General features: G+C 37.0%; 2 protein-coding genes and 1 pseudogene across 2 annotated transcripts; 1 reads left to right on the top strand and 2 right to left on the bottom strand.

Annotated features, from left to right (window-relative positions):
* Positions 1–2,440: 2,440 nt before the first annotated feature.
* Positions 2,441–15,582, top strand: LOC141812644 (uncharacterized). Its single transcript, XM_074700656.1, has 3 exons — positions 2,441–2,645; positions 9,341–9,843; positions 14,994–15,582. Exons 2-3 carry the CDS (start codon positions 9,349–9,351, stop codon positions 15,450–15,452), a joined length of 954 nt encoding a protein of 317 aa, XP_074556757.1. The 5' UTR covers positions 2,441–2,645; positions 9,341–9,348; the 3' UTR covers positions 15,453–15,582.
* LOC141812753 (uncharacterized) lies at positions 3,946–5,549 on the bottom strand (annotated as a pseudogene).
* Positions 15,583–20,593: 5,011 nt separating the features above from the next.
* Positions 20,594–22,051, bottom strand: LOC141812650 (protein PSK SIMULATOR 1). The gene has a single exon (XM_074700664.1). The coding sequence runs from the start codon at positions 22,012–22,014 to the stop codon at positions 20,686–20,688; it is 1,329 nt and encodes a 442-aa protein (XP_074556765.1). The 5' UTR covers positions 22,015–22,051; the 3' UTR covers positions 20,594–20,685.
* Between the last annotated feature and the right edge of the window lie 5,147 nt (positions 22,052–27,198).

Below are 27,198 nucleotides of genomic sequence, written 5' to 3'. Positions count from 1 at the left end.
ATTCAAATTCCGCCATTCATTATTCCTTGGGTTACAATGCACACACAACATCACAATGTACACACCATTATCATTATTTTAAAAGATGGGACATCACAATGCACACACAATATTATTATTTTTGCAGGCGATGAGATATTACAATGCACATACTATTATCATTATTTTAGGAGATGAGACATCACATTAATGCACACAACATTATTATTTTTGCAGATGACGAGATATCACAATGCACACACCATTATCATTATTTTAGGAGATGGGATATTACAATACACACACAACATTATTATTTTTACAGGCGACAAGACATCACAATGCATACACTATTGTCATTATTTCAGAAGATAGAACATCTCAATGCACACACAACATTATTATTTTTTGTAGGCGACGAGATATCACAATGCACACACCATTATCATTATTTCAGAAGACGGGACATCACAATGCACACACAACATTATTATTTTAGAGGCGACGAGACATCACAATGCACACACCATGATCATTGTTTCAGAAGACGGGACATCACAATGCACACATAACATTATTATTTTGGAGGCAACGGGACATTACAATGCAAATACCATTATCATTATTTCAGAAGACGGGACATCACAATGTACACACAATATTATTATTTTTACAAGCGATGGGACATCACAATACACACACCATTATCATTATTTTAGGAGATGGGACATTACAATGCACACACAACATTATTATTTTTACAAGCGACAGGACATCACAATGCACACACTATTGTCATTATTTCAGAAGATGAGACATCACACACAACATTGTTATTTTTGCTGGTGACGAGACATCACAATGTACACACAAATCTTATACAATGCACATAAGTTTTTCCTATATAATGGCATACTAGACATGACCATCACAATGCACCTTTACTCTTGAAAAAAATGGGTTCGTCTCGTTCATCATCCTACTCAGTTGAAGAAGATAAACATTTATGTCATGTTTATTTTCATATTTCTCAAAATCCAATCATAGGAATCAACCAAAAGAAGGATCAATTTTGGGCAAGAGTTGAGATGGAGTATAATCTAGATCCAAATTTTAAAAATTCAGAGCGACCTAGAAGATCATTACAAAAAAGAATGAATACTATCATTACTGCTATTTCCAAATTGAAGGGTTGCATACGGCAAATCGAAGAATTGAATCCAAGTGGAGCATCAGAGGAAGATATTGTAAGTTGTTATCATTATTTATTTTGTAGAGTATATCAATTTTATAATCAATATTTAATTTAGTTATTAATTCTGTTTCATAATTGTATTATTTTTTTATAGATGAATCGTACTCAAATGTTATTAGTGCAAGATCCTAATTATTCAAAGGGGTTCAAATTTGGACATGTGTGGAGCATTCTTCAAGGTATTGAGAAATTCAACAGAGCCAACGACAAAACTGCATCTATGAGAGTGCAACGACAAACTGCTCAAGTTGATTATTCTCAATCTTATAATCTCGAGAAAGATATTTATTCATCTTCATCTCCACGTGTCTCTTCGTTTAATCTTAATATCACTGATTCGGACAGTGGTGATACTTCAACTAAACGACCTATTGGGGTGAAGAAAGCAAAATTGAAGAGAAAGAATGAACAACCACTGACAAAAATGATTTCATAGAATGACGAACTTGTTGTGGTATTGGATCGAAGTACCGATGTTGCTATATTCAAGGAAGAGAATAAAATTTTATTCAAAGATTTGAATACCATCGCCGATCCGATATTGCGTGAATTTATTCACGATGAACAAGTCAGAATTATGCAAAAGAGAACTAAAAATCAAAAATCTCAATCAATTCCACATCAAAGAGAAGGATCTAAATTCAATTATTCTCAAGAAGAAGGGCAAGAATCTCAAGATCCTTTGAATGACTCCGGTAAATTTCATGATTATTTCGGTGGTTTATTGAGAAGTGATTTTCCAGAATATTAAACAATGATTTATTTAATATTACAATGTTATTATAGTTATTTTAAATGTACGTTTACTTTAGTGTTTGTCGGATCTTTAAATTGTATGCTAGGTATGTATTTTATATTTATGCATTTTGAAATTTCAAATATTTAACTGTGTGTTTGTGATGAAATTACCAATATTATAAATTTTAAAATATTTATAATCTTAGTAATATAATAAATATTTTAAATATTACTTATTTAAGTTAATAACTAATATAAATTAATAATATATAAAATTTATAAATTAAATTAATTTATTCAAAGGGTTTCAAATCAGTACTTGCACCATTTTGTGCAAGTGAACTGCATCATTTTAATACAAAATTAAAGATATTAATTGAAAAATAATTGATGTCCCTCTTACACTAAATTAGTGTAAAGGCGTATACTAACAACCCATTATCCAACTCAAGTTCGGCTGGGGGCTATCATAACTCTTCTTCATCGGGCCGACCCAAGCACGATTCTGTTGGATCGATTCTAACGTCCTCTGCTCGGTTCTCTCCCGTTCCTCGCCATTCGCCTTCGGTTCTTGCGGAGAGAATTCGATTTGTGATTGTTGCGGAATTAGGGTTTGCGTTCTCGAGTTGTTCTGACCTATGCAGCTTCTGACGGCACCCACGGCAACCTACAGGTTAATTTTTCTCATCTTTATTGATGAAATAGTCGCCTTTTTGTTTATTCCAATTGTTCTTTTTGAGTTTAATTGCATTATTTGTCATGGACATGTGAGTTGTAACGGAGGCTGCTCCCAGAGGGAATTGTGATTAGGTGATAGAATAGAGATTATTGCCATACATTAGCAAGAAATATACGTGCCGCTTTTTATTTTCGAAAAAAAAAATGAGAAGAAGAAGAAAAAACGCTGTGAGATGGGATTCCTCAAAAGTTCCAAAGGCATTAGGATGGCGAATTAATTGTGGAAAGACAAACCTCTTTTTTACCTGGTGCTAGCCTTGATGCTCTTCTTGGTTTTTGTTTTGGTTTGCTGTTTCATTATCAATTGGAGATGTTAGAGACAGGGTAGTCAAATCATCCTCCGACACATTTATCCCAACACTTACAATGCTTCATGTGGATCGTGATGGAACCTATAATAGTCACTTGTTTTTCTCTTCAGGCTTCAAAGTTATCTGCACAATAGTTGACACCAATTTACATTGACAAGCTAAATTTGGTGCAGTTAAAGTGATATTTTATACTGCTCATCTGTATAGAAGTGTACTTTTATTTTATGGATCACCAAGAGTGTATGTTCTGCAAGTGAATTGTGTTGCTTTTGCAAACTTTATATCATTGAAAATTTGGATATTACTTCCTCTGAATCTTGTTTTCGGGGGTTGCTGTTCATAAATGGGCTGAGGCCTTGGAGGACGTTGGTCTGCTGGGGGATATCCTGGAGGTCCTATTGCAACATCTTGTGCTGGTGTATATGGGGATGTTACTGCACTTGTTGAGGAGTATAGATGCTGATTTTGATTTCTTGCCAACCTCCTTAAAATTGGATAATCAAGCTCTGCATTTACGGCAATGATCTGGGATGAATTAATACCAGAAGTATTTTGGTGAACTTGCTCTTGCTCTTGTTGTTCATCTTCACTTTCACTTTCACTTATCCACCCATGGCAAGGAAACTTTTTCTGTTGTTGTGGTTGCGGCTGTTGCGAATCTATCCCACCACCTTCCGATGCGAATGGATTATTTCATTTGTCATCTTCCTTAGTGGTGTCATCATTATCATCATCCCATCCTGTTGGAATGATAGGGATATCAACAATAGGTGGAATGACATAGTCCACATAGTAATCAAACTTGCCACTAGGTTCCCCTAATGGAGTCATTAATTTTTCAGGACTAAACACGAGTTTCTGATAATTATAAGTCTCTTCAGAATTCCATATTGGAATATTTTCTAATTCTAGTTCTTCAGGATCTCATATAGGTGCATCATCAGTTTCAGGTACAAGTTCTTCAGGTTCTGGAAATGTAATAGAAGCCATATATTGGATAGTTGCCAAATACTCATCTTCCTTAGTGTCAGTTTCCTTCAATGAATTATTCATGGACTGGAGTACAGAGGCCCCTAGGCTTGTAGTTCTTGCATGAACATTCAAAGGATTGTCCTGACATGAGTCAGATTCTTGCAGAAAAATCGAAATGACTTCTTTACCCCTTTCTGATGAAGCTTGCTCATTAATTACTTTGGGGGTATTATGATCCTCAGAGGTAGAACCGAAACCACCAGTTCCTCTTTCTGTTTCAGAAAGCATTGGTAACTCATATACATCCGGTGTAATAATCTTCTCAAAGATTATTTGAGCTATAGATTGTCCCTGTGAGATTTTAATATTGTGATTGGAATGATTGAATATCATAATCAATATCTCACCTCTGTAGTCACTGTCAATGACGCCGGCCCCTACATCAAGGCCTAATCTCTAAGCGGCACTTGATCTTGTTGCGATTCGATCATATGTTCCAAAGGGTATTTCAATGCAAATACCCGTAGATATTAGGGCTCTTTCTCGAGCAAGAATGTAATGATCTTTGTCAGCGACTAAGTCAAACCCTGCAGCTCCAGGGCTCTTTGCTTTTGGTATGACCCTGTAGTTGTTAGTCTTCTTACCAAGATATATGGGAAATCCTGAGTTCCATAAGGAACTTCCATAATTTCTTTCATCTCGCGTTGGACGTCTTCATGCTCCTTTTTCAGAGATTCTACAAGGTCATGTAATAAAAAAGGAGCAAATAAATGAGATGACCTTTCCTCATCACTTTGTATTTCCTCATCATTGTTGTTATAATTAGGTTGCTATCCAGCCGTCCTTGCTAGCAACATAATTTCAGAAGCTTAATGAAATTCTTCTGCCCATCAGATTTTGGCTATCAACCTCTGCTGGTTGCATTGGGATATTCACCTGCGTAGGATTTATAATCCAGTTTAATCCCTGTAATTGAGAGGTAGAGTACCTTCGTCCCGGAAGGGCTTGAACACCGTGGCTTGTTAAATAATCCACTACCCCTTGTATCTCGTAGGCAAACCCTATATTAGGGGTATTTGAGAGTTTCCCAACTAAACCTCTTATTATTAAGAGGTTAGCTTCTCCATCTCTCCATTGTTCATAACCCCAGGTTAGAATTGTCATCTGGATATTTCTATAAAAATCCCCGATGGTTAACATTAAATCAGGAATGATATATACCAGCTGACTTCCTCTTGTGAGATCAACCTCCATTGTTGCCAGTATTGCTTGATCACCGAGCTATCTATTATCTCGAAAGACAATAAGTGCCATAGTTCCTTCTTCCTGTCGGTGAAGGGTTTGAATTCTTACCTGCAATACTCCCAGATGGATGTACTGCATACGACTTCTTTGTAATTGATTGTAGCTTCTTGTATGAAGGTTCTATCTTGCTGATTGCCATCAACACAAAGAATTGCTTCTTCAGATCGATGCATATAAACGCGATGATGAGCATCATCTCGTCTTGAGTGGTACAGAACTTCTGCAGGAACAATTGATGCCCTTTCCTGCATAGATAATCTCAGTTGAGCTTGAGGGTCAATTTGCTGCTCCAACGTGTGAGGGGTATTTAATCCACCAGTTAGCCTCCTGCTAATTCTTCTGGCGGTCTGTTGAGCATTATGCAACCTTCTTTGGTTTCTTCTATACTCTCGTATCTGGTCTTCATAAAGAGGAGTTGATGGTTGTTCTTGAATAGCTTGAGAAGTGGTTCTGGCAGCTATCTTAATTTTTTAACTTCTCCTGCTCTTCTTTTAATATTTTATAAGGGTCCTTGAATAACTTGCCTCTTCCTTCTTTTGGTTTCTCAGAAGGTCCTAGAGACAAATTCTGTAATTTTTCAATTAAAGAGTCAGGCAAAGAAGTTGTTGTAGATGTACCTCCCTTTTGTTGCTCCTTGATAGCTTTAAGTTCCTCCTGTACTTCTTTCAGACTTTCAACAATCTGGACGAGGAGTTGAATTAGAGTATTATTTTGCTTTAGCAAAATATTATAAGCCCCGGTTTGATAATCATTAGGTTTTGCAAAACCAACAGCAGGTGATTCTATGGGATCAGTAGCCTGGACTGCATCTCTGTAGGACTTTGTGTTTCTTGTTATTACGTAGCTGTAATTGCTCATAAAACAGAATGAGTATTAATTGGTTTCAAAGAGAAGGGCTGGGATACTTAAGGTTGGAAGCTTAGATTGAGTTAATTCTGGTATTTCTTCAAGGGACTTGGTTCATACAGATGTGCCCTTGGTCTTATAATGACAATCCTTGCCTAAATGCCAAGTTAGGATCTGTCGTTTTACCAAATCCCAAGAATTTATCCCAGTCAACTAACCTCCGCTTTCTCTTCTTGCATCCTGCCCCTGGAGTTTTAGCTTGACATGTTCATTTTCGCTCTGATACCAAAGGTGCGCGGTGGACTTCTACTTCACAGTTAGAAATAATGCACAGAAAAACTCATAAACTGGCAAGATTCTAATTGCAACAGTAGGAACTTACAGAAACAAGAGACTTCACAAGGACTTCACACAAATCGAAGTAAGGCTTGTAGTGTAAAGCACTGCGTGCCTTGCAACGATGAAATAGCTATCCATCTTTCTCTGGAATATTGCAAGGGCGTTCTTGAGGTCAAATGGCATGACCAACCATTCATATAATCCGTCAGGGACCCAGAAGACCGTCCATTCAATAGAATCAGGGTGCATGGCTACCTGATGAAATTCACTTTTAAGATCAAATTTAGAGTAAATTTGACTGTTACTAGCCTTCTGCAAGATGGTTTTAATTCCAGGCAGGCTATACTGATCTTTATTTGTAAGATCATTAAGACGTTTGTAATTGAATATCATGCGTTCCTTGCCTTTGATTTCCTTCCATGTCTTTGGGTCAATAGTAGTTCCAGAATTTGCTATAATAGCAGTAGTTCTGTGTCTGCTTTTACTGGGTCTAATAACTCCGAGCTCCAGTAATACTTCAACATGCTTAGTGAAAGCTTGCTTCTGCTGAGGTGTCAAATGCTTGAGAGGCTTATCTTCTATAATAAAGTCAGGATTCTTGATATCCAGCTGGCACACAATTTGATTTTTCGCCCAATGCTGGAGAGGATTTTCTCCGATATAACCTTGTTCCTGAAGTTCCTTCAGAAGAGGCCCAAACTGTTCTTTAAATTTCTTCTGTGACTGACCGATTGAGCAATTAACCATTCCTTGAAGCTGGATGTATTCTTCTTCTTCAAGATCAAGTTCTTCTATAACTGCAGCAGATGTTACTGAAGGTAAAGTATTAATCACAGTGAGATTTTTATAAAAAGTTACCACATTCCTTTCAATCCGGACGCCGCCATGCATAGCTCGAATAAAATTGCATCCAATTATCATCTGAATTCCATCACCCAAAATCATGGGGAAACTATAAGTATAGGGAATTCTGAAAATGTTTTCCCCTATAAACATTTTCCCTTGCTTCAGCTTCATATTGGTCGTCTGTTGGGAATTAATGCCGCTGAATTTGACCATGAAAGTATTCTTTTCCAACGCAGCTTCCGGTATTAAATTTTTATCCACACAACAGGTGGTGGCCCCCGTATCCAGAATAGCCTTTAGTGAGAACTTCGGAATTCCAGGAATGTCTATTTCAATCATTAAGTTGTAGAGTATATTCTTTACAAGTCTTGGTCCTCCACCAGTAAGATTGCTGACTTGTTCTCCAAGTATTGCATTAGCAAATTCTTCGTCTTCTTCCTCCAGAATGCCTTTATTCTTTTCAAGACATAAGCTCTGGAAATCTTCTGCTAATTCCTTGGTTAGAAGTAATTTATACTGGGTTTATAGAAGTTTACCTCTTTCCTTACTCTTTCCATCTCTCCTTCACACCAAGAGATGTAATATTGTTGCTCCTTAAGAAGTTTATATGAGAGGAATGGAGCAGGGGCTGATGGTGCCACAGGCACTTGCTGCTGGAAGTAATAAGGACCACAAAGATTACAAGTTGTAATTAAACAGCTTGGACAGTGGATTCGCGCTCTTTGTAGGGTCGCCCTTTTACAACAGGTGCAGATGCTTGATTGTGGAGGAGTTATTGGTTCATTGAGGTGCCAGTCATGTTGACATTTTAATTGTTCTTCTGTTATTCTTATTTGGGGTCGATAACCTCCATCCATCTGTCCAAGCATAAAGGCGGTTTCATTAATAAAGGAAAGGGTCTGAACAGACCTTTGCAAATCTTCATTTCCTTCTTCCCCTTCCGAAATGCTGAAAATAGCATCACTCTGGTCTTCGCCTTCCTGCACAGATAAAATTTCACAGTCTTCTGGAATGTCAAGTTGTTCAAAGATTGCTACCCTTTTAACATTCCTTCTTTCATTAAGACATTCTCATGCAAAATGTCCCTCTTGTCCACATAAATAACACTTACACTTTTTGTTTCTGATCAGGTGTTTCCTCTTCTCAATTCTTGCATGAGTCTCATGCGGCTTACCCTTGTATGTCTTTGACCTTCGCACACCATATGACTTGAAGCTAGTGTTTTTGTAGTACCCTGGGATAGGGATTTGTCTACAAAACGATAAATTTTTCAAATTCCTTTTATATGCTGCCTCCCTGCACTCCTGCTCCAAGAATTCATAAGCAAAAATAATTCTAGGAAGAACACCAACTGTGAGACCGGAATATTTTGCATCATATGTTGCTTTAATTCTTTCCCCAAGATCATCAGGCATTTTAAGCCATAGTTTCTCCGATAATTCAGGACCTGCATATAATCGATCAGTTTTTGTTGCCAATCTCATAAAATCATTTAAGTACCTGATAATATCCTTTACGTTATCGCAGGATAACTTCTCCAGGTCCCTATATGCCTTGTTTTGAATAGCCGTTGATCCTTGAGCTGGGTCTTCCGAAGAGAAAACCCTCCTTATTTGAGATAATATATTCTGAGTTCCGTCCCTTCTGTCACTTGTACTAATTATGGCTTCATACTCCTGAGGGTAACTCATTCTCCATTGTATCCAGACTAATTTCTCAACTTCCCCAAGAAGATTTTCTATATATTCAGCCTTATCCCTTGCATCTGTAAAGGATTGGCTTGCTACATGGTTCTTCGTAATTGATTCCCATATCTATTCAGCTTTAATGGGTTCGGGAAAATATAAAATTTCTGCAAGCTTACATTATACAACAGATCCCCAGTTGAGTTTGATAATATTATGAAATGTCAGTATTTTTTATTTATGGATTTCATGCAATACTTGTTCTGCTTGTCTGTCTCTTATGTACTAAAAAAATAAATTATGATACAATACTAAAATTTGTACAGAATAAAGTATGACTGAAGTAGTTGTCAACACTGATCCTGGAAAAAAGAGGCGTTTGCCTTCATGGATGGAAAGGTCAAACTCTGTGAATGAAACAAGCAACTATTGTGAAACGAATGGATGTTCACTATCAGAAAAGAAACCTGACATGCTGGATGGTGGTTTTCAAAGAAACTCAATTGCCAAAATCCAGAAAAATAGACCAACTGATGGCGTTCTTACTTTAAGTGAACCTGAAACAGTTGAAAGTAACAAAGCTGCACAAAGAAAGACAAAAAGAAGTAAAATAAACGTAGCCAAAAATAATTCCTTGTCTAAACATGGAATGGCTAAAACAAATACTGAGGAAGACATGGGAACTCTAACAAAAGTGGCTTATGGGACTGTTGCAAAGACAAAAGTTAGAAAATCTACAAGGCAAAAATGTGATGAAGTCGCCTGCCCTCCGATGATTGACAATGAAATAGAAATCACAGTTGATGATTTGGTGCGCATTGCTGAAGAGGTATTTATGACTTTATGTTGTTTCTTGTAGGTATTGATTGGTTGTGCATGCCTATCCTAGTACCTGCATAAGTTATTTTCAAGCAATTTATAGTAGTCATGTTGTTGCTAAACCATTTAATCTCAGTAAGCATGTTAATTTATGGAAAATTATTAGATTTGGTTATCCCTAGTTAGTCCTCTATAATCTTATTATTATAATTTAGAATATGCATCCCTCGATATTGCATGATTACAAGTAGGTACCAAGCCTTTACCCTATTTTTATCTCACTAGATGGGATCAACTATATGGATTCTTGTATGTTATTAGACTCGATCCCCTATTGTATTATCATCTATATTTAAATAAAATTTATCCTCTTTTATCATTGCTAACTAAGTCTTTTTTTAGTGCCCCTCTATCTTGATTATTTATATTTATATTTATCATAGTCTCACATCATCTAACTGTGGGGTATTTATTGGAAATACATGATCAGACTATTTTAAATGCATCTCTTAAAGTATTCCCTCACTAAGCGTAATTTCGATTTTCTTTCTAATGTTCTCATTTTTTATTTTGTCCATCCTCATATGTCTGTTCATCTACCTTAACATTCTTATCTCTACGACTCTCATCTTCCACTATGTGCTTAAGTCATAGATAAACATTCAACTGCATATAACATAACAGGTCTAACCGTCATGTTATAATACTTTCCTTTAAATTTTAGAAATATCTTATGATCATAAAGAATACTTGACATCCTCCTCCATTTCAACCATCTTGTATGTATCCTATATAAAACATTTCTATCAACTCTTCCATCCTTTTGCAAAAACAAACCTAGATACTTAAAATTCTTGGTTATAGGTAAATTATCATTTTCTATCTTAATAATTGTCTTACTACGCCTACTATTACTAAACTTAAATTTTATATATTTTATTTTTACTCTATTAAACTTAAAACATTTTACTTTTAACGTTTCCTACTAAGATTCGAACTTAGTTTTTACACTTTCATATGTCTCATCGACCAAAGTAATCTTATGTGCAAACAACATACAACTTGGTAACGCATCTTGGAGAACTTAGAGTTAATCCTTGATGTAATCCTATCTTTATAAGAAATATTTCAGTTAATTCGTTTGGAGTCTTCACTCATATCATTGCATCCTCATACATATCCTTAATTATTTTAATATATTCTATGTTGATATATTTTTAAAATTTTTTATATAATTTTCTCGGGACCCTATCATAAGTTTTTTTTAGATCAATGAACATCATGTGTAAGATTTGCTTCTTTTCCAATAGCTTTTATTGTCGACATTTCGGGCATGATTCCAAATTGACTTTTAGTCACCTTGTTCTTCTTAATCTTTTTTCTATCACTCTTTTTCAAAGTTTTATACTATGACTCATTAGTTTCATAGCTCTATAATTCGTACAATTTTGTACGTTTCCTTTTTATATAGGAGATTAAAGTATTTACCCTCCACTAATCTAGCAATTTTTCATTTCCAATATTAGGTTGAACAATTTCGTAAGTCATTCAATATCTTATTTCTCTAGACACTTTTATATCTCTATTGGAATATCATCCGGTCCAACTTGTTTTCCATTTTGCATCCCATTTAATGTCAAATTTGACTAGCATATAAACTTCTTTATGAATATTAAGCACATTTTTTTATGAGATATAAATGTCTTTAGCAACTTCTATATCATAAAAGGACTTTAAATTACCTAAATCCTTGATTACTGTTGTGAAAGATAAGTTTTATCCTTGTGATTTTGTAGTGTCATCATCAGTAATCTTATGTTGAAGTTAAGAGGCTCCACACTTATTTGTCTCAAATGCATAAGTGCAATGGGAAGGGGATCTAGCATGAGAGGCAAGGCTTCACTGCCTTCATTTGTTGGTTTTGTCGGTGCCTAGCATGAGAGGGAATCAATGATAAGCACTGGGAAGGCAGATGAGGTTTTTGTTGTTCGCCAAATAATCCTTCAACCTTTTCTAATTAGATTTGTTGATGCAATAGGTGTTGATAGCTCCGGTTGAAGGGGTTGGTGTACAAGGGTTGGCCGAGTGGAGGAGTTGTCATTTATGGGAGGAGTTGGGGTTGGAAAACCATATAAAGGGGCAAGTTTTAAGGTGAGAAGGAGGACATTGAGTTGCTCTGTCCACTTATCATGGAGACGAGATCGCTGGCCTCGGATTTGGTTGAGTCAATTAAGGAGACTTCAATGTTGCCACTAGGAGGGTTGACTAGGTGTTGCATAGAGAGGATAGCAACATGAATGAGAGGCGATGATATCCAATCCATATGAAGGGTTAGTTGGATCAACAACCAAATCGCCTTGGAGCGACTACTACATGGAGATAGAGCACGGATGAGAGGGAGAAGGGTTATAGAGATCTAATCAAAAATATTATAAAAAACCCCTTAGATTTTTTTATTATACTAAGCCCTTTTAAAAAAATAGGTATAACAAAATTGGTGCAAGTTAGGGCCCAATAATGACTCTACCTATAACAAAATCGGTGCAAGTTAGGGCCCAAGAATGGCTCTTTGATGCTTAAATCAATTTGAGTAGAGTTAGGACATATTAGGCATAGGTGTTGGAGAAGCTATCATAAGCTGACAAATTAGCTAGTTGTTTATAGGATCTAACGATATGGCCTTGATGCCTTCCCCTACGAGCGGTTGGCCATACCATCCCTAACTTTGGCATGCATACAAAAATAGGCAAAAAATCAAAGGGGCATTCTTAGTTATCAGAATCGTCCCCCTCTCCTTTTTAAAACGTCAAAACACCACTCTTTTTTCGAAAATATCCTTATTATACACTGTTGTAGAAGTTGCAGAGTAATTGTTACAACACGTAAAATTAAATCATTTTTTAGTTTAATTTGATCAAAAATACTATACATAAAGCACTTTTATATTAAAAAAACTTTTAACCAACTTGGTCAGTAGTGCTTAATCTTGATTAAATTGCTTTAAAAAGGTCAAACTCATCGTAAAAAGGTTAAAATCGCTTTAAGTGGTTGTTACAATAATTGTACGATGATTTTGATCATTTTGAAGTGATTTTGAATAACTTAAGTAATTTTGACCAAGTTCGTAAAGACATTTTTGATATAAAAGTGCTTTATATATAGATTTGTTGACCTAGTTGAATTTGTTTATACAATAACACTGCAATAAGGGCACTTTCGATATAAGAAATATGATGTAGTGTCCTTTTGACTTTTTAAAAGCAAGGGGTGACCTTTTGGCAATTCAGATAATTAGGAGTGCCCTTTTGATTTTTGTCATACAAAAATATTCCTCGGTTCTTGTTCAACTAGGGCATTTTATGTAATGCTTTGGATCACTTTAAATGTGACATGACCCATAGCATTTGTATAACAAAGTGTCATACGCTGAGAGATCTCGCTCCTTAGTGGATCCCCATTGACTGTGAATATCATCAACAGAATGATCTCCTACTAATTGGCATTCCATTTGTCAACGCCATAAGAGGCTGTTGATTTCTCCATCTTTAGAAATATAGCTCCAGCTGGGAGTGGTTTGCTCCATCAGTTTGCACTCAGTTTAGATTTATTCTCACCTTGTCTAAATGAACTGTATCAATCCTTAATCAAAATCAATTTAAACAACAAAGCAAATATGATTACTTTTTAAAGATAATATATAATGGAATCCCTTAACCTCCCATTTTTCAGTGATGGCAGATTTTGAACTCTACCTTAGCAATAACTCCAAAGATCCTTACAGGTTTATTTGTGTTCGCAACTCTGCAAAATCATATTCACATTATTGATGAGGTGTTTACAGTTCATTAGGCATGTTATCAATATTTGGGGACTCGGCTACCAAAGAGTCCGGAGATCATATATTTTACAGGATTCCCATTTAATTTTCTTTTGGGTTCTGCACTCCTATTTAGGCTTTTAATATTTATCATGTCCTTTTTATTAATTTAGAACTTTATAAACGTGAATAACGTTTAGTAAATATTTCTTCAAGTTAAACTATCATCTTATTGGTGTGATGCTCTTTTTTTGTGAATATGGTTTACGATTGTGTTATGGGAGTTGTCTAACACCTCAGCTGCATAACTTTTGACCGACACAAGAAATGTGCTATGGATTATTCTGTCATTCATGTGGTCATTCCCTGCCATGGAAAGGGACTTGCTAAGGGCATGATAAGTTTTGCAGGTCAGGAGGCAATCAGACTGCAGATGTGCTGAACCCCTAGCTCGATCTATTTTCTCATCCAATCACACTGAGGCTGACTCAACCAAAAATCATCCAAGCTCCAATCTTTAATTGGATACTGCTGTTGTGTTTTGATAATTTTGGTGGATCAACTTAAGTTTATGTTTTAGTCAGTTATTAGAATCAAGGTAATGCTTGATAAACACATCTTGGTTTGTATCGGTATTTAACTAAAACCCTTCCAATGAATTCTGAGTAGGTACTATCCATACTCCATTATATTGTTTCACTTACAAAACTTAAATCATTCAAGTGAATTCTTGTATGTTTATCTCTCGGATCTTGGATCCTCCATTGACTCCAAAACCACTGGTTGAGGAATGATGAACCAAAGATGTGGATCCGGACACTCTGATTACTGCAGAAGAGGCATTGGCAGTAGCTCAAGGGGGCATGCATGAAGCTTGAGATAGTCGAGAAAGATGACATGTGAGGATGAACAAACAGAAGCTAGCTCCTAGATTCTTGGTGTTCTAATACCATGTTAATTTAGGGAAAACTGTTAGGGTTAACTACACCTAAGGAGTCCCCACCCCCTGTCTATGCATTTTTTAATACATTCCTAGTATAATTATAAGTAGGTTGTGACAAATCTATGTGATACTAGTGTCAACATAATACATTCCGTGGTATTGGTGATACTAGTGTCAACTGGCTCAACCTTTTGACACAGCAACATGCATTTTCTACTGTTATACATTGTTTTTCTTAGGGTGATTTTCCATTATCTCGAGGGTCTAAGATTATGCTGTTCTTATCTTCTATCGCTAATGCTTTCAGAGTCCCTTTTTCAATTAACAGGACATCATTTGTAAGTATCTTTTGCCACTGCATTTCTGCTTATTACTGAATTATTGTTACTATCCATTGCAGTATGTAAATGCTGATAGGCAGAGACAACTGGAACGCTCAACTTCAAAGGAACACCAATTGCAGACACATCTTTCAATCTCTTCAGTTCCCAGCGTATGCAGTCCACACCTGGTTTCTGGATCCAACAAAGCCCTATCCAGATGCACTGAAATGCCAACTTCCAATCACTCCACTTGCCATTTGTATGAGGCAAAGAATTCTGAATCTGAAACTTCAGCAGCAAATATCCCCCAAACAGGAGATCCTGCCCAGGATATGTTGGATCTCCTTTTGGGTACTCTCCTGAAGAAACCTAAATCTGAAGAGCATGAAACAGCAACATTTGCAGAAGACCATATTGCCTTGAGCTATACAACTATCAAACCATCCACCACAAGAAAGGAAATATGGAAAAATGATGCAGTTCTGACAAAAAAGAAGAGCAGTTTGAGGGATAAGGTGGCTATGTTACTTGACTAAGTTCTGTGCTCTATTCAATCAACACCTATGTAAAAATACAAGATATGTATTGGAGCAATGTATAAGTAATTGTAATTCTATAATATCTACAGTTTATATTGCAGAAAAATTAAAATTTATAAATCCTTGTACAGAGATGTCATTACATGAAACCTTCAGTTATATCAATTTTGTTAAATTACATCAGAAATGAGATAGCCAAGGGCGGTGTCAATATAGATGTATTCTTGTGCTTGCTATGCACATGGAGAAAGTTGCAAGGCGTAATGTAGGTGATGCATGATTGATTTAAGTTCAAATCTACATGTATCTAGATCGAAGATTTCTTGACCTATGTTGAAAATTACAAGGCAAAAGAATTGGTTCTTTCTAGACAACCACAAACATCCTTGCAGGGATCTCAGGATTAAAAAAATAATAAAGGATGGGAGTGAAGGAGGGCTAAGTAGCATCTGCCTACGTGTGTTGGTCATCTGGAGTTCCAAGGGAATGAAATTAGAGTGAGTTAAGCTAACAATTTTTTAAAAAAATAAATTTAGGCAATTTACCATTTTTTTAATAAAAAAAGTTAGGCATTTTATCAAAAAGGATGCATTCAAAGTTATGGAATTTTTAAAATACGCATCATAATTTATTATTTCCTAAAGGGTCTATTCTTTATTCTGAAAATACTATTCTCGTCATTTAGCCCTAAATTACTATTTTTTTATTTATATAATCCGAATCAAATTGGACGGAACCAAATAAAAAAAATAAAAATTTAATTATTTTATTAAGAATTTTTATACAAAACCCTAAAAACTCATTTTTTAAAAATACGTTTTATTCATATTTTTTAAAATTTTAGAGTTTTGAAAAAAAATTAAAAATACAAAAGAAGATTTATAAAAACATTCAAAATTTTATGGAATTTTTATAAAAGTAAAAAATAAAAATAAAAAATTTATTTATCTTTTTTAATAACTAATTAAAAGAGAAAAATAAAACAAAATTAAAAAGATAGATAAATAATTAAATAATTAAAAATAAAAAATAAAAAATATCTTGGTGCTAATTTCGTCAAAACATCATCACCTTTGGTATTGATCAGTGCCGGCTTTAGGCATAGGCCATTAAGGCCTATGCCTAGGGCCCCAAATTTAGAAGGGCCCATTTTTTTATATATTAATTATTATATATATATATATATATTAAGAGAATAAAAAATTATTAAAATATCTTTATTGGATTTTGGAAAGATTTTGCATGATCATTGGATTTTGTAGAGATTTGGTATGATTCTAATATATTTAATATTATTTAATTTTTAAAACTCTAATTTACTAGTTTCTTTATATTCCTCTCTTTCCTTCCTTATTAACCTAACAACCTATTTTGCTCAACTTCAAACATTTTACTTATTTGATAGCTTGTTTTCTCTCCTCAAAACATTTCCAAGATCATCACAAGGGATGCAAGGAGAGGAATGATCAGAATAAAAAGTCTTTGTTATAGATTTTTTGGTGATCTTAAGACCTAAAGTTATCGCCTTCCTCATTTCCCTGTCAAATCTTTTTTTATGCTTCTGTTAATTTTTATTTTATTATCAATAATTCTTATTATAAACTTATAATCTTGTCAGTTCACATTAGAAACTTGTGATTTATCTTAATATTTTATCTTTATTCTGAATATTTCATCTTTATTCTCAAAATTTTAGATTTTTTTTATTCGAAATATTTCATCTTTATTTACTAAATTACTCTCATATTTTAATTATGATGAAATTTCATCAATATAATAATTCTAGTTTTAAATTTTGCAAGTCATTTGTCGAACTTTGAAATATCATTATATAAAAAATTTATTTTTAAAATTAATAATTTAATTTATTTAAAAAAAATTTTAAACCCACCAATATCGGTCTCAAGTCCGAATAAAAAAGGATGAGAGAAAATTTTTTAAAATAATAACAATTATTTAAAAAATAAATCACCTAGGGCCTCTTGGAGGCTCGAGCCGCCCCTGGTATTGATTTATTAAAATCATCACCATCTTGGTACTAATTTCTTTAAATCCACCTGTATGAATTTTTGAAAATAAACTATGCATGACTACAAAAGCCTTAAGGAGCTTTGTAGAAACCTACAAGATTTAGATTGGATCTCATCAGAGTTATCTAAGACAGTCAATGAGTTTTGCTCAAAACTCATTGATGGACCTAAAGGATTGAGAATTCTGAAACTTAAATATGAAGTTGAAGAAGGGAGTGTAGAGAAGGTAAATATGGTGTACAACCCTAGTTTCGAGCTTCCTACATGAAATTATGAGTCCGTTGTTCATGTGAAACCGCAAGTGTATGATCGTCATCAAATATTAAAAATATCATCCTCTTGGACTACATTGTTGAATACTAGCTACGCACAAAGTCAGCTATCTAGACGAAATCAAAGATGAGGAAATATATAGTTGTAATGAGAAACTAAATTGAACTAAGAAAACTAAATAGAGAACTAATTGAGAACTAATTAAATCTTGAGATAAATTCTAGAATTTCAGTTTTACCACGATGAGTATCAATAATTCTATTATGAACTCCTACCTTAAGGTGTCAAATTAATCTTGAAGATGAATTATTCTTAGATAATCGATGTTTCCTCTCAAAATACAATGATGTGTTTACCCTGACACAACTCCTATTCTCATGGTAATTGAATCAAACTAAACACTTTAAGCTCTTTGATAATCAATGTTATCCTTGAGAGCATTCGAACTATTTTCGTGATCAAAAACTCAAGTTCAATTGTATAGTTATGAAAATAAGATTCACCTCTCAGTTCATCTCTTAATTTCTGAGTCAGGCAACTATAAAGCACACTAAAATTGAATCAAGACAAACATAACATCAATTAAAAGAAGGAAATCAAACTATATAGTCAATATGTCATCGGGCTACTCCCTTATCCTAGAATAAAGAAATTACTCTATAATGTTGAAGATACAATCCATTGAAATCAAATATAGCATTCTACAATTGGAAATTAAGGACTAGGAATAGAGAAAACTCGATTGTAGATATTTATCAATATCTCTAGAAGATCTCCATGTGTTCTTCGATGTTTGAAATCTCTTGGCTTCTTCGATGTCTTGGATGTGGCTTCCCTTTTCGATCTCTATCACCAAATGCCCTCAAAACTGCCACCATTGATCCGGAGAGGATATTGAGAAAAATGTGGCACTTAACTCCATCGGGGTACTGATGGAGCAGGGGATGCATTCTCGAACCGGCAGAGGTGGTCCTCAGGGTCCGTAGACCCATTGTATTCCCCCACTGGCGTTGTTTTAAAACGCGGGGGCAATCCTCTGATCCAAGATCTCCTTGGAAAAGGGGTTCTTGTGCAACTGCATGGGGGGAGTCACTGGGGAAGCCATGAGGGATTGGCCTTTACGGTCTTCGCGTCAATCCCCTCCAGCATGGGATCCCTGCGAATCCGCTTCTATAGAGGCTCCACCTCGGTTAGTGGAACCCATTGGGAGCAAGACCTCCTCCACTGGGAAGACCTTTGAGCCCCAAAGGGGGCGTTAGCAACGGGTGCAGGAAGAAGCGGCGGCTGAGCGCGTCCCGGCATCACATCCAACAGATCTTGGATGACAAACCGGAGATCTTCGCGTGACATCGTGAGAGGGACCCCGGGGTCAGGAGCCACAGGGTTCTGTTCCTCCTCAGGCTCGCGGTTGTCGATGGTGCGTCTAGTGGTGACCATCGTGACGTTCAGCTCAGTTTTCCCACAGACGACGCCAATTTGTTCCGGCCAAAAATCGACGACAGTCAACCCACCGGTCAAGAAGATGTCACCTCAACCTGTGCGGGCCCTGGTAGGAGGGGGACCTGCGAGATCACCACGAACGAACGGATTAGCTGGTGCCGGGAAGTCCCGGCAGGCCACTCCGACGCTCAAGTCAGTCTTCAGATCAAGATCGAAGAAGAGAAAGCAGCAGTAGTAGTAGTAGTGAGAATGCGAGAGTTCGGAGAGAGAGCTGATACCTGCGTGGGAACTGATATACCTACGAAGCGAACATTCCATCTGTCAGGGGAGCAGGCTATGGTGGTATCCGGGGGGACAGAACCTGGACGTGTCTGACACCTGTGCCAGTAGGGTGGCATCTAGGAAACAGGAGCGATACGCCTATAACTGCTCTGCGGCGTGGTGCTGTACGTCACCTTTGTCGTTTAGCTGTAAGTAGGAAAATGGCAGCAATGACGAGGTGAGACGTGGAGACATGAAGGTAGCCTTTCCCCTGCACGGCAGTTCACACGCTTGATTGTCTGTATTACAATTGTATGTTAGGAGGACTTGAGCCAAGGATTGATGTCGGAGTGGGATAAGGGTGCCCGGGACCAGCGATGGCCGGGTTTATCCGGGTAAGATGGGCGGAGTGGATGGTTGAGCAGACCAGGTAGACTGAGCAGTCTGAATGAGCTGATCGTTGACGGCAAGGCTAGGCGGGTTTCCCGGGAACAACCATGATAAGTACTGGCCGGGTAAACTACGTGTCCTAGCGGGATGGTCGGGTAAGAAGAACAGCCAAGATAAACTGAGCAGACTGATCAAGCCAGGATGGGCTAAGCGACGGGTAGCCCGGGAAATGATCTAGCGGTGCGGCACATACCCGGGATTGACTGTAGTCATGCTATCCCGGGTACGCAGAGTAAAGGCCCGTGCAGGCCGGGCAAGATGATGAGTATGGGTAAGCCAGGTAGGCTGATTGGTCAAGGGTCTATTGTATTGATCCGTCCACCCAGGTTTAGCCTCGGCCACGTTCAGCCGGGTGAATGGAGCGCTGGACCCCATGGGCCGGGTAAGAAGGTTTATGTGAACGGACCAGGTGGACCGCTCTCGGACGACTAGGTCTGAATTCCTAAGGCTACATTGACCATGGACCCCGAGATCGGCCAGGTCGGACGACCTGTTGACCTACCTTGTCACGTCGGGCCGGGCAAGATCACCTTGACCGTGGACCCCAAGACCGATCAGGTTGGACGATCTGTTGACCTACCTTACCACGTCAGACCGGGCAAGACTTACTACATCACTCACTAACTCATTTAGTACATCTTTTGGAATTTCGTAAGGTCAATTAACTCAAAAATACAAGTAGAATATTTATATGTTTTTACACAAAAGCTTTTTCCATGTTTACGATCAAATGAGATGATGAGTACAAACCAAATCAAAGTAAACCGAACCGAACCTTATTGTTGGAGGCCAGCGGTACTGCCAAGCGCCGTTGCCATCTCCCTCTGGAACCGCCACAGGTAGTTGAGCCCGACGAGGAGCTCCGTCACCGCCGCCTCCACCTTCTCCAGGTCCGCAAAATGAAGCGTTTGCAATAGAAGCACGTTCGCCCTCGGCGTCGATGCGGTCCTCCGCCGCCCCTCAAAGCTTCGTTCCCCCTGCCACCGGATCGTATCCTGAGCCACCGGCCCCAGCCACTCCGCGATCCGTCCTAACGCGGCGCGCCACTCCGCAGCCAATCGTACGTCCCGGCACGCTTCCCACCCCACACCCCTCAGCCTCGCACGCAGCTGCGCCCGCACTCTAGCCGGCAGCATCGCGTACACCTCCTCCCTCGCCTCCGCCCCCACCGCCCGCGGCGCCCGCGCCATCTTCTCCAGTACCGTGATCAGGTTCGCGTAGTGAAGCGACAGCGCCGCCGCGCCCAGCGTCGACGGCGCCGGATTCAGGGTCTCCGAGCAAAGCTCCAGGAACCCGCAGTTCGGCTTTTGTGTCGAAGCCGTGTCGTCGGAGGGGAAGACGGCAGCGAAGCCGGAAGAAAGAGCTCGAGGCCAGGGACACGGTTCGCCGTCGCAAAAGGCGTACTTCATCCGGGCGAGAACCGTGAACGCGGCTCTCGCCAGGGGCGCGACGGCAGCGTCGAAGGTGGAGCTCCAAAGCGAGGTTTGCCTCAAGTACTTCACCTGCTGCTTCTTCCAGAAGATCCTCTGCTGCAACTCTGCCACCATGGCCAGCCGCGATCCGCCGCCGCCATGCACTAACTTTTTCAAAGATTGTTCCGCCTCTGACAGCTCATCCATTTCCCTAAAGAGTGCCGCAGTCGTCGACACTTGTCGATCCATCTTCTTGGCCAGCTTGGTCTCCATGTCCTTCCACCCCATCACCCAGCGGTTAGAGTCTTGGCCGGAATCGGCGAACTCGTGGAAACTGAGACCGAAGTGGCGGAGGGCAGGGTCGGCGCAGCGGTGGGCAAGGGCCGCGACGGAGTCGGCGACTTGCCGGAGAGAGTCAGTAAGCTCGGCGCGGGCGAGGAAGAGGAGGAAAGAGTCGTCGTCGGAGATGAGCTTGCGGACACCGGGCAGGGCGATGGTGTGGTTTCGAAGGTGCGAGAGGTGGGCGTCGGAGAGGTAGCGACAGAGGAGGAGAAGCTTGGACATGAAGGAGGCAACCTCGAAGGCGAGGATGCCGACGAGGTGTGTCTGCTTCCTGCGAGAGACGACAGCTGTGGAGTCGAGGCCGGCGGAGATTGCCGACTTGACCTTGGTAAGCCATGACTCGAGGGCCATGGTGGTCGTCTACTGTATTTATTCAATTGGATTTGGATATATCACAGAAGGAAGATGAGGAGCTGACTGACGCTTGTTTATATTTATATTTAAAAAAAGAGAGTGAATTTGGCTATGTACAAGAACAGGTCCCATCAGCAGTGTTAATGTCATGATTGATCGACGATATCTACACCATGGTGAAGGTGCATGCAGCTGCAGATACGAGGGGCCATTTACATTTAGGATAGAGAAGTTCCTATTCATAAACATAATTATTAATCTTCCATATTGCCAATACTGTATTAGTCTACAAGAATGTCCCCTTTCTTTTTGTTTGGTAAGGTATTTAACCTTATTATGTTTGACCCACAGGGACTTAGTGACGACGAAATCAAATTTTAAGCCATGTAGCTTGAACAGTTCGCTTCATAACATGACACCAATTTAATTTGCATTGGGAAAGGAGTCGTCTGTTCTCGCTTTAAACTTCTCCAAGAAACAAAGCCATCCAACTAACCTAAAGATGAAACTAGAAGTAAAGCTCATGTCATCAAGGAATCTAACAAAGTATGAACCTGAGTATCCAATCACCTATATAATATCTACCCTTCTTGTTTAATCTAACAAAATATGAACCTGATTATCCAATCACCTTTATATGATCTACCCTTCTTTAAACAAGTATTAAGCTTTTAGTCCTTTGCATGTTTGAATGCATGCTTTCTTTACTATTGTTCAACGGTCCATAGTATATAATATAGTCATATATTTGCCAATTAATGCAATTCAAATAAAAGCAATATTATATATACCTTGTGGAAATTTTAGTATGCATCAATTTGTTGGTGTGATTAGTCCCTAAGAGGTTTGGTTAAAGGGTGAGACTGATTTATACTTGACTACTTGAGTCATAGATGATTGTAATATGGTTCACAAATTGATTTATGAAAAAAGTTTAAGTATTATTGATATATCAAGTATGTAAAAGCAAGACCTTGACGGGAACTACGGTTGTAGTTAAGGAAAAGTCCATGTAAGTTGAGGCTAGGTAAAGAAAAGACTAATATGTGTTGACAAAAAAGTCTTAGAAAAATAAATTTAAGGTAGATTAGGAAAAGTTTAACAGAATAAATTAACAAAATTCCAAATGATTCTTAGCAAAAGAGAAGTCAACTCTAAGTAAGCATAATTCCATGTGGTTCTTAATATATGAGAAATCTTGAAGTCATAAACTTTAACAGGTGAAAGTTCAAGTGTTTTTTTTGTAAATGAGAAATTCTGAAAGAGTGAATTCCTAGTAAGTGAAAGTCTAAGTAGATCTTGATAGGTGAGAAGTTTAGGAGGAGGAACTCTTAATTAGCAAGATTCAATGAATGTCGAAGGTGATTCACATTTCTAAAAAGGTATTTGGATGGATGACTCAAGTATCTCTGATTGACCAAGACTCAAAAAGAAGAGATTCAAGTGCTTGATGCTTGTTGAGGAGGACTTAAGGGATGGGGCTTAATCAACATGAAGACTTGTGAGATGAGAGATACAAGAGAATGCCATTTGGGGCATTTTGGGTGGAAGTTTTTTACATAGGCATGTACTTGACCATAGACCAATTGTTCTAGGTTGAAGTCAATGGAATAACTCAAGGTCATCAAATAAATTCAGTATACTAAATCATTTATGAGTTGACTAAATAGCCGAGTCAATTATGCAATCAACTGTTGACGTGCTACTCATGAATAGAATATTTTTGTTACTACTTGAATAGACTGAATGAAAAAATAATTGACTGAAATTACTTGAGCCAATTGACTAGTCAATTATTTGTGTGGTTTGGATTAAAATTGACCCAAATGGTCATTTGACTTTTCCTATGCAAGATAAAGTTCATGGATATGAGTGGGCTGAAGGCACTTGTAGTCAATTGAAATTGCGTCAATGGTGAAATAGTTAAAGGTTTATCCAAGCAACTCAAGGATGGTCAAAGGAGTCAATTGAAGACATAGTCATCAAAAGACCAAGTAAATTATCTAAGTGAGTTGGTTGATGGTTGAAGAAGCCGATTGTGTAAGATTGTGTAGAGTGCTAGAGGGGGGTGAATAGTGCGCTTCACTTTTCACTCATTTTCAAAAACTTATTTTGAATCTTTTAAATATGTAGTGGAAAGTAAGACCAAGGATTCAAAATAAGGGGCAAGTTTATTGTTGCTTGGTTCACAACCTCTGACTGCTACTTCAAAGCTCGCAATCCTTGACTGCTTTCGATAGAGAATCAACTAGTAGACTTTTTTTCACAATAAGAAAGAGTCTCGTCTTTTACAAAAATAAAGAAAGATAATAGGTTTACCATTCCTAGCGTATAGAAGCACAAAGACAATAAAAACAACATTATAATTTTATCAATAATGATTCAGAACTTGAGCATGGTGTCGATGTAGTGTCTTGGCGTCGCAATAGTGTTTTCGGAGTGTGAAGCATTGAACAGGAATTGTAGAATAACCGTTAAAGTTGTGTTAACTCTTCTGTTAGAGGGTGCTTATATGGACCAATCTGGGTGCTTAGGTCTCCTTCCAAGCACCTCCACTATGGTATTATCCGATCCATTCTAATTGCTGAATCAACTGTCTTTGGATGCTTAGATCCCTTCTGAGGCTTGGAATGCTGATGTGGCAATTACAGGATTAGACTTTGTTTCACTACGTCTTATCCTTCTCCAAGCGTTTGGACCATTTTGGACACCTGGACCATTCTAGATATCTGGAGGCTAACGTGTCCTAATCAATCAGGATTTGTCACCTTATCTGTTTTGCTGGCCTAAAGCAGTGTCTTAGCATCTAAAGACCATAAGGGCACCCAGACCATTTGGGTGTCCCAGATCCAATTGGGTGCTCGAAATCCACTTTTTTGGTCTTTGTCAGTTTTCCTTTAAGTTTAATTTCCTATATCACAGAGTTAGAAGAGCACAAACATAGTGCAGAAAATTAAGTTTTAGACAATTTTACAACTGTCTAGTTTTGACTTTTAGATTTCTAGTGAAATCCTAAGTTAGACCGATGCCTACTATTTCTTTCAAGGGAATATGTTCTCACCCACTCCTTTCTGGAGATTTTACCCGTTTGTCAAATATTCAGTCCTCTAGACCTGTTTGAACTTCCTGCTCAGCATTCGATCTTTTGACTCCAAGACTTGTCTTTCGATGTCCGATCCTCATTGATCCATCGACCTGTTAGATATCTGATTCACTGACTAGCCTAGACTCTCCACTTGGTGTCATCGATCTGCCAGGTCTTCTTGCCCGGTCCCATTGATCAAGACTTCTTTGCCTAGTCTCCAGTTAGGACTTGTCTTGCCTAACCTCTAGCTAGGACTTGCCTTGATGTGCTACCTGCACACCTTATCAAGCTCATTAGATAACAAACAAGACTTAACCTTAACTTTTGCCAACATCAAAATATAGGTTCGAGTTTGGTGTTCCCTATACTAATAATCTCTTCCTTTTTTATGTTTGACAATCTAGATTAAAGTTAAGTTTAAACATTGAAAAAAAGAAGGCATTTTAAATCTCCCTTTGAATTTACACTCCACCTTAATTTGAACCCCCTCAAGTGTTTGAAAACACTAACTTTAAACCTTCTTATTTTCTTCCTCTTTGACACACATAAAAAATCGAGAGCTCCTTAAAGAATTGTTATGTTTTTTTCAAGTAGATATGTCATGAGTTCCTAAATTTACAAAATCTAGTTTTCAAAGGTAATTTTTCTAATTTTTGAAACTAGATATTCACCCCTTGAAATTAATGTGGTCTTTTCATCTTAATTTTTGAAAATCACTTAACTTTTGAAAGAAAAGGAGGAGACATTAAAAACACTAAGTCTTAGTCTTAATGTAAGAAAACTTAGTAGTTTGAAAAACACTTTAAAAACACTGAGTCTTAGTTTTAATGTAAGAAAACTTAGTAGTTTGAAAAACACTTTAAAAACACTTAACTTAACTTGGTAATTATTCTAAACTCTCCCCCTTTGACATAATAAAAAATAAGCAAGTTTAGTAGGGAGAGGGTTTGAAATAGGTGTTTAAGGTTCAAAAATGGGAGATAGAAAATTTGCACAAAGATTTGAAAGGAAACTTTTTGAAATGCAACACTTGTTAAGAATGTGTGAAAACAAACAAACAATAATGAGTCAAATTAAAGTGATATTGACAATAAAGAACTTTAAAAATCCTAGAGTCCAAGCATGTATGATGGTATTAGAGTTAGATTGAGTTTAGGGTTTTGGATTCTGACTAATGTTGTAATTGATTCTTTGTCATCTAGAGTCGGGCCATTCAAGATTAAGACTTTGATTTATGTTAGATGAAGACCCCTCTTCACATTCAAGTCTAATTTCCCCTAATTGTTTAGGTCCTTTATGAGTCAGATTATTAAAGTATACAGTTAGACTATATTTTAGACTAATTTCATTTTTCTTATAATTTTAGCTTCTTGAGTGAGAACTAAGTAATTGATATTATAGTTTGATAGATGATATTGAATTTGTTAATTGGATTCAAATTGTTGATAGTCATATTTGAGTTTGAATTATTATAATTTTATTTAAATTTAAATTTATTTATTTTTAAAAAATTAAGTGTGAATTATTATTAAAGTTATGTTAGAATTAGAATTGTTTGATTAATGTTTAAATTAACTAGGTTAATTAGATTAGTTAAATTAAATAGATATATTATGTTAAATTAATCAATTTAAGTTTAAATTAAGGTTTATTAAATTTTAAGATTTATTGAATTAAATTTAAATTTAAGTTAAGTGTTTAACATTTATTATTATTTAAAGTTTATTAAGTTTAAATTAAATGTTAATTATTTCATAAGAGTTTTAATTATCTATGGTTTAATTAGTTAAATTAATTAATTAGGATTTTAATAGAATTTAAATTATTAGATTAAGTTAATTTGATTAAGTTATGTTTTAATTTAAATTGAATTTAGATTATTATTAAATTATTAAATATTGTAATTATGAATTTATTAAGTTGGAATTATTAAGTTGTAGTTAATAAATTTTATTTAAGTTTGCTTGTTAAATAAATTACGTTTAAATTAAAATCTTTAATTATTAAGTTAAATTAGTTAATTAAGATTAACTTAATAATTAGTTTAAAATTATTAGGATTAAATTAATAATTAAGTTTAAGATTAGAGTTATTTA

The sequence above is a fragment of the Curcuma longa genome, chromosome 19, assembly GCF_044706935.1.
Source record: "Curcuma longa cultivar G26 ecotype Majalengka, Jawa Barat chromosome 19, ITB_CL_G26_1.1, whole genome shotgun sequence".
NCBI lineage: Eukaryota > Viridiplantae > Streptophyta > Magnoliopsida > Zingiberales > Zingiberaceae > Curcuma > Curcuma longa.
Note: the sequence above shows the minus strand (reverse complement) of the source record. Positions and strands in the feature narration are given on the sequence as shown.